This window comes from Mus caroli, chromosome 5, assembly GCF_900094665.2.
Source record: "Mus caroli chromosome 5, CAROLI_EIJ_v1.1, whole genome shotgun sequence".
Classification (NCBI taxonomy): Eukaryota; Metazoa; Chordata; class Mammalia; order Rodentia; family Muridae; genus Mus; species Mus caroli.
The window spans coordinates 29994428-30005326 of record NC_034574.1 but is presented as its reverse complement, the minus strand read 5'-3'; the positions used below and the strand labels follow the sequence as shown (position 1 = coordinate 30005326).

The following is a 10899-nucleotide window of genomic DNA, read 5'->3' as shown; positions in this document are numbered from 1 at the left end:
GAGAGAGAGAGAGAGAGAGAGAGAGAGAGAGAGAGAGAGAGAGAGAGAGAAGGAGGGAAGCAAGAATGACACTTTCACAGGGGTCACACACCAGATATCCTGCCTATCAGATATTTACATTGTGATTTATAACAGTAGCAAAATTACAGTTATGAAAGAGCAACAAAATTAATTTTATGGTAGGGGGTCACTACAACACAAGGAACTGTACTAAAGGGTTCCAGCATTAGGAAGACTGAGAACCACTGGGCTAGAGGACTTTTGGATCAATGAATGTACTTCTCTGACTGTGACATCCACGGGAACCCACTCAGGGTCCCTTTCAGGTAATTTTTTTTCATTCAACTTTAACAGAAGGGACTCTGACACTGATCCCGTACACAAGCCACACAGTGATACAAAGTTGCTCTCTGGAGTTTCCCAGAATCCCTCAAGCTCCCTCCCATCCCCAGAAATAGCCAGCATTCAGGTTCAGTGCCCAGCTTAAGCAACTGCAGCCCTGTTGCTTGGGGAAACAGCCCACAGCCTCCTGTCAGGTCCCCAAGCCAAAATGCGTAGGCCCATCAGCTCAAGTGTCCCCAGTGTCCCCCACGCACAGTGTACTTACAGTACCCACACCTGGTCCCGCCTTCGAAGATGAATCCATTCGGAACAGCCCCGTAACGCCGGAGGTCGGACAGCTTCCACTGCCCCGTGACGGTTGGAGGGATGTCTCTGGCCAGGACCAGGATGTCATTGCAGAGGTGGAGAGTGGCTGGGCCACTCTCCAGTTTGGTACCAGGAGCTACTGTCACATGGAACCTGTGCACTGAGGGCCAGACAGTGAGAAAAGCATATTACCAAGGGGCGGCTGTGGTGGGAGGGGTGGCAGGTAGCCGTGCTCCCATGGAAGCACGTGGGAAGATGGGGCGAGGCAACATTCCTCCCACGGCCACTCAACCATGAATAAACGACACATGCCGTGAAGTGCCAAGACACCAGTGGGCCCCACTTATATCGCATCTATATTCCAGGATCCTTCCTAGTCAGAAACAAGCAAGTTCCCTGAGGGGACCACCCTCTGCCCAGCACTGAGAATATTCCGTATGGACCCTTCCCATCAAGACAGCCAATGTGCTCCCATTTCAGAGATGGGAAAGCAAAGTTCAGGAGTGGAGTATGTTTCATACTGTGTCTAGACTAGGGGGTAATGATTGGCAGGTCTGCCTGAGACTAGCATGGGTCGGAGGCAGCTAGATGCTGCCATGGGCCTGTCTCCCATCAGTTCAGCCCTTTGCCTAGAAAGCCCTTAAGGAGCACAGCCAGGAGTTTGGTCCCTTCTTCCTCCTCCTCTCCTAGAACACCCCACCCACTTCACAAGTCCTTCCCCGTGAGCCAACAGCAGCCTCTGCCTGCAGTACCCACGTGCCAGTCCCCTGCCCACTTCATATCCAGACCCCAAAGCCAGAGGGACCCCAGTAATGACACCACCTTGTCCTCTGCCGAGCTTGACCTTGGGTTTGTCCTTGACAAGCCCACCCTTGGGATGGCCACCCAGTTCTCTCTCGACATCTATAGAGAGACCTGGGAAGCCCACCACCTTAGTGGGATGACCCCTCTCCTGCCTGAATGGGGAGGGAGGTGCAGCCAAGCTATGAACCACCACCAGAGAACTCTCCAGAAAGATGAGAGCTTCTAGCGAACATTGCCTACCCTGCACCTTCACTGCACTGTCCATACCACAACCCCAGGCTAAAGGTCCACCAGGCTCCACGTTCTTGGATGGATGAAAGCAAAGCTACCACCTCAGCTGCCTAAATCTCAGCATGTGTGGGCTTTAGCTGTTCATTTATCATCATCACCATCATCACCATCACCATCATCATCATCACCATCCCCACCATTACCATCATCATTACATCATTATATCATTATCATCATCAGTGTGTGTGTGTATGTGTGTGACAGAGACAGAGACAGAGAGAGGTGGGTGTGGCAGTGTATATACACACATGCCACAGTGTGCCTGTGGAGGTCAGGGGAGAATTTTCTGAAGTTGGTTCTTTCCTTCTACCTTGAGCCCCTGCAGGTCGAGCCCTGTGGCCCCCATGAGCCCCATGGGTCCTTCTGAATGTGCTCTGGGGTGATACAGAACAGGTGCCACACAAAGGGTGGGGTTAGAGAGTGGCCCTTCCTTGGGGCCAGCTTGGTTAGCTAAGGGTTCCAGTTTTAACAGGGTCCTTTATGCCAGGCTTGGTAGCGCACACCTTTAATCCCAGCACTCGGGAGGTAGAGGCAGGCCAGCCTGGTCTACAAAGTTCTGAGTTCCAGGACAGCCCGGGCTACACAGAGAAACCCTGTTTTGAAAAACCAAAAAATAAAATAAAATAAATAAATAAAAATTAAAATTAACAGGGTCATTTTAAGAGACTTCTACGGGCCACGGCACTGAGTTCATTCCTAGCCCCTGGCCTGAGCACCTGCAAGGGCCTGCCTGGCTCTTTGACTCTGAGACACCCACCCATTTGTATCATTTCTACAAGATTCCCTGGGGTCTCATTCATCTCTGCAGCCCACACTGGTGACGGACCCTGGGTCCTCACCTCAAACCCCACACCCGTGGCACTCACCCTCGCCCAGTGCGTAGCGGATACGGGTATCCCAGGCACACATGGCCTCATGGCTATCGAAGCCCAGCATAACAGCCTGAGACAGGCAGATGATGGCCAGAGTGTGGGCCAGGCCCTCATAGGGCAGGCCAGGCTCCAGGCCACAGATGTCCTCCAGGGTAAGGCTGCTGCGCTCCCGAAGGCCCTTGGAGCGTTCACATTTGTCCTTGTAGACCATCATCAGCAGGCAGTCTGTTCAGATGGGCGAGAGATCATCAGGTTGCTGCCTGTCCTGTTCACGGCCCATTCCCTTACCATGGTTCCTAGAAGGACTCGGCACGGCTGGACAGAGACTGCGATTCAAGGCTGACACTGAGCAAATGACCTGCCCACCCCACAGGACAAGAGTAAGCCCTGCCTACTCCTGCTCTGGGTGGGTGGAGCTTACCAGGTATCATCCCACAGGACCCTGGGCCTACCCTGAGCCCCTGTGCTTCTGGCCCCTTTTTGCCTGGTTTGTGTAGTAGGGTGGTGATTGAGTCTAATCTGGCTGCAGCGGAGAGGGCTGAGTCTCCACTCCCAGGCCCTCCAGAGAAAAGGTATCTTGGAATTCTACCCCAAATGCATTTCTCATCTGCCACAGCACTGCACCGCAGAGGTGCTGCTCCCCATGAGGTAATCTCCCTGGGGAAGCTGGGTAGGCTAGTGCAAGCCATGCTCACACTTCTCTGCCCTCCACAGTCACCATCAGCCTTAGTCAGAAGGTTCCCCAGGAGTCAGGCTGTCACCCCAGCAGTACCTGGACCTAAGGGCCTACCTGTGGGGGATGGTGTAGGCTCATGTGCCCAAAGCAAACACATAAACACTTTTCATGCCCGGCAACCCCAAATAGCCCATGGTGCTAAATGAATGGCTACCTTGGGCTTCACCAAGAAGAGACTGGATAAAAAACCACAAAGAACTCAGAGCCAAGCCAGACATTCCTGCAAACAGCCTCAGCAGACTTACACAGGGACCCAAATCCCAACCATGACTCCCAAAGCCTCTGTGGTTTTCCCTCCTTCCCTAACCAGAGCCTGAGAGCCAGGATCATGGAGGGGCCCGCAAGCTTTCCATGAGGGCCAGAGCTTTTGGGGCCACAAACGCTCTTCCTCTGGGGCCCAACTGGGTGGGCAAGCAGTCAGGCAGCACGTTCACCAGTAAGCCCAGCTGTGTCCCATGCACAAAACCAAGGGGAGGTGAGGGCAGGAGGGCCAGGAGCTGGGGTCCAGCCTCGGCTACATCGCAAGTAACTACAGGACATAAGATCTTATCTCCCAAAGCAGCTAGGCTATAAACTTCCTGTTTGTGGAGCAAACTTGAGCCCTCAGTCACTGCTCCGGCACCACACCTGCCTGCCTGCCTGCCTGCCTGCCTGCCTGCCTGCCTGCCTGCCTGCCTGCCGTGCTCCTCAGCCTCATGGTGGTGGACTCTTACCCCCCTGGTACAGTAAGCCCCAAATAAACCCTTCCTTGTACAAAAACAAACAGGGGGTGGTCTCCGCTTCCTGTTTGAGAGCCTGTTCGTTGTTATACCCATCAGTCAGGGGTGGAGGGAGCACCGTGCAGGGATCCACCTCCTGACCGCCCGCTGCCTCGGGGATTCTGGCTCAGTTTCTCTCAGACACTGGCGAGAAGACTCTGAATGACAGGTCCACTGGCACAAAGCAAGAAACTGGGCCCAGAAGCAAGTAAACGACAAGATAACAAAAACAAAATGTGTCCCTCGGAAGCATTCCCAAACATGTCAGCCGAGGTCCCCACAGACACACTTGGGGGCTCCACAAAGGAAATCATAGGGACCACGAGGGTGCGCATAGCCAAGGCTCTAATATCAGTCAGATCCTAGTGTCAGGATGGCAGGAACAGAGGACACCCCTCCCTCCGGTGGTCAGTGCCAGTGTCCTCCTCTGTAACACAGGCCCTGAGAACTGAATGTGGGAAGGTGTAAGAGCCCACATGTGGGGCGCACTTACCACGTGCTCACACATTCCCACACTGCTTTCAGCTGTAGCCAACATGGCTGTCTGCCGATCTTCGTGAGGTGTGGCCAGGATGTACCAATGACTGAGCCCACTGGGGCCAAATAGCCCTGGCTCCTTTCACCTCGCAAGTCCCTGGCAGGCAGGACTCCACAGTCCCAGGCCCTTCCTCCCCTGAGAACCCATCATGACAGTTGTAGCATCTGAGCCAATGTCCTGCTTCTGCAGCTGCCTGTTGATGCTGACATGGCTGCCCACCCAACAGACACACCGGCCACTCAGTCCAGTCTGGTCCATAAACCTGACTGTCCTTCAGCCCTCAGCATTGCCATCCTGGAGAACTGCCCAGCCTCCTCCCATGCTCACCAGCAGGCCACCCTCAGCTCCCCGACCGTCCTCTTCACATCCCACCCCACCTCTGCGAGTCCAGCATCCCTCAGCACAGCCATCAGGACCAGTATCTACCCACTTATCTAGTTCCTTCAGACACCTAATGGTGGCCCAACCTCACCCTGTGATAGCATAGCAGAGTCTGATACTCATCCAGGAACAGCCGGCTGTTTTAGGAACACCAGATTGTCACCCCTTCATCCAGAAAGCTAATAGTCTTAATGATAGGACAAGAATGGTATCAATAAACTTTTCCTTAGAACACCAACCATAAATACCTTAGCATTGCAGGGACAGCAGTTTCTATCACAACCACTCCACTCAGAAGCCCACAGTGCAGTATGGGAAGGCTGTGTGGTTTCTGGTGACACCTCAGATGATACAGGCAGTGGACTCTGTATGGTCCATGTCTACCCTAGGGTAGAGTTTGTTCACTTCTGGTGTTTGACTGGTTTAAAGAGCCACAGGAAAGACCTCCCTGATAAGGTCTGATGCTACCCCTCAATCTATGTGATCTCTGGGGACACAAAACTGTGCCTTGGGACAGTGAGAGTCAGTGACCCCCTTCTTGCATCTACAGGAGATGAATGGTGGCCACTTTCAGCCTTAGGGACCTGTAAAGGTGACATCTAGGGAAAGACTTAAACTGTGGATTGGGAGACAGGCCCCTCAGTTATCCTGGGGACACTGACACATTCTCAGATGAGACACAAGATCACAAGACTAGGTATGAGAAAGGCCCCATGGACACAGGCAGGGGTGGAGCCACAGGGCCACGGGTCACGGATATTTAGAGACACTATGAGCGAGAAGAGGCAGTGAGCCTGTGGGCCTGCCCTGGCTGCTCTCACATCTCTGTCCTAGACCTGCAAAGGGACGAGCTCTGCTGCTGGAAGGCAGTTTGTGGTGCTCGGGTTTCCAAGGAGCAGCAACAGGAAGCTAGCACAGGCTTCAGAACACTGTCTTCATTTCAAGAAAAACAGGGCAGGGTGGCTCCGGGATTGGCTATGGAAGCCACAGTCACTGCTGGGGTCTTCAGTCTCTGGCATGTGGCTCTGTGAGCCTGGGGCAAAGAGGCAACTGGATGGATTAAATGGAAGGGGCTCCCTTGAGACATCAACTACTCTAAATGTCCCACCCGTATCCTGCTAACTCCAGTTCTGTCAGCCCGTCTCATCTCCTAGGGACCTGGACCAATGGGCGGAGACACAGGGACATATAAACCAACATACAAGTCAACAGCTAATTTTTGGCATAGTATTATGTGATGAACAAGAATGGAGGCAACCTGATGGTGGGAGTGGGGGTGGGGGGTGTGACCTCTGGGGATGAGCAAAATAATGACCCCTCAGGGACCAAGCTTAGCAGCCCCCACGAGAAACAGTCAGAACAAAAGCCCAGAGAGCTCTATGAATACCTGAAGGACCAGGAGAACAAGAGAACCAAGTCACAGGGACGTGAGCCAGGAAGGCTTGGTCCCAGAAGTTCGTTTTAAGAGTACTGAGTATGGGGGGCTGGAGAGATGGCTCAGCGGTTAAGAGCACTGACTGTTCTTCCAAAGGTCCTGAGTTCAAATCCCAGCAACCACATGGTGGCTCACAACCATCTGTAATAAGATCTCACGCCCTCTTCTGGGGTGTCTAAAGACAGCTACAGTGTACTTAGATATAATACATAAAACTTGAAAAAATTAAAAAAAAAAAAAAAGAGTACTGAGTATGGAAGGCTGACCCAGCCTTGGCTACTGGATAGAGAACAGACACCCAGGGGCAGCATGGCTTCAGACTCCTGTCCTGCCCCATTAAGGGGTACTGTGGGTCTGCTGGGCTGGACAAGGGCACGGGAAGGAACAGTCTCTGAGCTGATATCTGAACCTGCCCCAGTGCTCCAGGCAGGAGCCACAGGAATGTCTGTAGGTTGGCAGGGGCCAGTGGAGGCAAAGATGGCTTCTGGGACAGGGGCAGGATGAGGATATTAGGGAAGACTTTCAGGGGTACAGTTGAGACTGGGGTCTTCCCTAGACGGAGCTATGAAGCCCATTGGACATGGAATGGCCATGTGGGCAGGCAGCTGGAAGGCATCTAAAGATGTAAAAATAACCATGGAGCTGTCATGAGCTCACTGAAGCCTTTCAGCCAGGGCCCAGGGCCACACAAAGGGCAGGAGGGACAGGCAGAGCTGAAGCCTCTGGGTGGAGGGACACAGCGCAGGGAAGACAGAGTGATCAGAGGGGGACAGGGAGGGCAGAGTTGGGAAGAAGTAGAAGAGAACTATCGCAGCTGTGGGGCAGGTCTAGCCCTGGAGGTCACAGTGACCTTGAGGCACTAACTACCCTCAGAAGTGCTGTGGATAAAAGCAAGCAGCAACCTGAGATCACCCTGAGCCTGGGGACCCATGGGTACAAGATGGAGTGTGAGGCCCCAGGCTCAAATTTTATCTTAGGAAAGACACCATGTTTACTGCTCCAAAGAGGTGAGGGAGACACATAGACGTGGGTGTGCCCAAGAGTGTGCAGGTGGGGCTCAGAGCTGAGGCCCAGGTAGAACAAGGCCCACCTCTGTCCTCTTCCTGGAAGATGTGGGAATAGCCAGGCAAGGACCAACCTAGAGCATCCAGCTAAGGACAAAGATACTCAGGGAAGATGTGGCTGCCTGGGCCACATAGCACAGGAGCTGAATCAAGTCTTGACCCAGGTATTCCTGTTCCCTGTGATGTCCCCATGAAGAGAGAGGTCTAGCTGCCATCCTGCCCTGTCTCAGCCTTGGGCTGAGGTGTCACACGCTCCCACTGGGAAGGAGGCAGAGATCTAGATAACCCAAAGCTAGAGGTGCCAACTCAGGAAGTATTGGGTCACTAATCACGGGGTCTCCATCTTCCTGAAATACACCTGCCATGTTCAGAGCTACCAACTTCAAAGTTAAGGTTTCCTGAGCTCTGTCTTGCATAGGACTCCATCTTCAAGGCTTCTGTCCCCGTGTGTGGGCTTGAGACCTCTGCAGTCCTCATGAGCAGTGGGTGGAGCATTCTCCTGCAGGTGGGGTCATGCACTCTCTGGGACAGTCATACCATAGCTGCCTATAGATGGGGCTGAGCTAGGGATCCCTAGCCTTCAGGAATGAAGGGCAAAGCCCCAGAGAAAGACAGGGTATAAAACCTCCCTTACCCCTCTCTGACTGGACCCTGGCTTCTCTGCCATGTTCAGAATGTGGTTCCCTCCTAGTGGATTTCCCAAGCTAGATGAAGCCCCTGAAAACAGCCCACATAGGAAGCAGCAGATTAGCACTCTCTGAGAATACTGTCCAGCTGTCTATAACCACTGCTGAGGATGCTCCATGGGCTGTCTGGAGCTCTCCACCAAGAGACCACACCACAAAGAAGACAGGTTAAGACCCAAAGTTCTGATCTCAGTGAGCCACTGGCCAGGACAGAACCAGAGCACCCCTCTCCTGAAGGTCTGCCCAGAGAGATGACCCAGACGTCCATCCCTCACCAGGAACACAGTCCCACTCTGAGATCTCACACTGAGACAAGCCTGGTAGGAAGAACTTCCCATCAGCAGGCCCTTTGGGGCACGATGGCCCAGCAGCTGTGCTTGGTGGGGAGGGAGGATGGGAGGGAGGAAGAGAGAGAGAGAGAGAGAGAGAGAGAGAGAGAGAGAGAGAGAGAGAGAGAGAGAGAGAGAGAGAGAGAGCTGATAAAGAACTCCGTGTTCCTAGTCCCTCTCAACTACCTCCCATGAGCCTCCACAAAGGAAGTCACAATTTTAAAGCCAAGGACCCATTGGTTTCTCAGGACAAGAAAACAGAGCTGTTCTCTCTCTCCCATACCAGATCAACAGAGTCCAGACTTCAGGTCCTCAAGGACACAGGTGTCATCCTCCGTCTAGAGGGAGGGATAGGGAAGATTCAGTCTCCAGTGGGATAAGATGGGCAGGTGGGAGGGGAAAGCCACAGTGGGAGATAGAAGTTCTGGGCTGTGTAGCTCAGGAAGAGGTCTTGGGACAGCAAGTAGTCTCAGGAGGGACAGGCTAGAGAGACAGGCCACACCCTCCACTTTTGACTCAGTCACTTCCTACCTCTGACACACCCCAGCTCAACCTCAGAGCCCCATCTGGGGACAGCTTGTAATCCAGGTTCCTTTGCCAGTCCCACCCCTAGGGACCTCTGGCCTACTCACTGCCTAGAATACATGAGGCTCTCAGATCCCACAGAGTCGGTGAGCACACTTCGGGATGCTCTCTGGGACAGACCTAACTCCATAGTCTTCCCCAGGATCCCTCACCAGCCAGACTGGCACACACGGACCCAGCTCATCAAAGCCACTTAAATTCACTGTGGACTTTACTTCTCTACTGCTCCATCCAGCCCCCAAGCCTGGCAGTGTCCAGGGTCCCTTCCCCTCCCCAGTCTCCAATCACCCTCTCCTGGATATCCTGGGATGCCAAAGACAAGGACCGCCCCACCCCCCATCCCCCAGGCTTTGCCACAGAAGGTCTGGGCTTGAAGGACTGAGTGAAGACACAGTGGAACCAGGGGCCAGACAAAAGGAGACTGTTCACAAAAGCAGCTAGTGAATTGTGCCACCCCTCCTGGGAGCTGACAGGCACCAGCATCCTGGAAGTCACTCTGGCTGCCTGCACATGTGTGAGGCTGCCACACACGCGCCCCCACCCAACTTCCCCTACAGACCCCTGGGTCCTGGGCCAACTCCAAGGCACCTGTCTCCTGAAACAGCTGCAGTCCCAGGCTGGAGCTGCAGAGCTGCCCTGGCTCCTTCCTGGCTCTCCTCATACTGAGGGGAGCAGACCCTGGTACCACTTTCTTTTCTCAGAAGTGTGTCTCCCCCAAACAAAGTAAAGGTCCTGGGACACAGAAACGGGACTCTTCCTACCGGGCAGACCATCTTTTCTCTACCTGAGGGTATGGGATTGGGAGGAGGTGGCACTGCTTGGGATGCGGCTTAGGAATTCCTGATACAAACATTTTCACCAGGACACCTATGTCACCGAGGCACATTCTGCCTGCTCCTCCATGGGAAGGCTGCAGCCCCTCTGGGCTTCTGCTGGTCCAGGAAAGGTGTTGGCCTACACAGGAACTGGGACCCCCCACAACACCACACTCGGGGACCGGTTAAGTCTGTGTTGCGGGTGGCCAGGTCCCAGGGTCCGGGCGCCCGAGCGGCTTCGACTCTCCGGTTACCGCCGTGGGGCTGGGTTTCAGCGGCTCCCCCGCGGCTATTTCGGGAGAGCTGGCACCTCAGCCACCGGTTGTAGGGCCGGTAGGGTCCCGATGGCTCGCTGAGACCCGCCACCCGCCGCCCCGCCCGCGGCCCCGCCGCTCACCTGCCACGGGCGATGGCTTGCGCAGCACCAGCCACCTACTCTTCCACTGCGGAGACAGGACAGCGTGAGAAGCCGCCCGCGCGCGCCCGCTCCGCGCCCCCGCCCCCACCCGAGCGCGCCCCCGCCCCGCGCCCCCGCGGCGCCCCAACCTTCTTGCCGTCCCGCAGCTTGACCTGGCCCTCCACCAGCGCTGCCTCGGTCATCTTCTGTCATGGTTCCCGCCGCCCGCTGCGCCCTCTCCACGCGTCCTGGGCGCCCGAGCCCAGGGTCACTTTCAAAATAGCTCCGGGAGGGCCTTGGGCTGCGCCAGGAGGGCGGGCCCGGCGCGGCGGGCGGGGCGCAGCGACACGGGGACCTGGATGTGGGGGAGACTGGGCGGGGCACCCCGGGCCTCAGTCTTTAAGACCCTAGTAAAGTGCAAGCCGGTAGGTGGCAGTGGCCTTGGACAGCCTCTGCACTCTGCTAGCTGCCAGCCCGCGTTGCTCCTGCCAGGTCTCAGGACCATTGCTTAAGACCATCTGAAGCAGCCTCTGGAGAACGAAACTCAGCCTGGGAGGAGA

At 55.0% G+C, this 10899-nt stretch overlaps 1 protein-coding gene across 4 annotated transcripts in view; it reads right to left on the bottom strand.

The window, feature by feature from the left end:
• The window catches only part of Dok7 (docking protein 7), a 32515-nt gene extending 21848 nt beyond the window's left edge, over nt 1–10667 (bottom strand). The window contains exons 1-4 of one of the 4 annotated variants that reach the window (XM_021163925.2): nt 10489–10667; nt 10340–10385; nt 2610–2840; nt 608–808 (exon numbers count right to left, since the gene is read on the bottom strand). In XM_021163925.2, coding sequence (XP_021019584.2) covers nt 608–808; nt 2610–2840; nt 10340–10385; nt 10489–10542 — 532 coding nt within the window. In that variant the 5' untranslated portion in view covers nt 10543–10667. The other 3 variants (XM_029477973.1, XM_021163924.2, XM_021163923.2) reach the window with 3 other exon arrangements.
• Between the last annotated feature and the right edge of the window lie 232 nt (nt 10668–10899).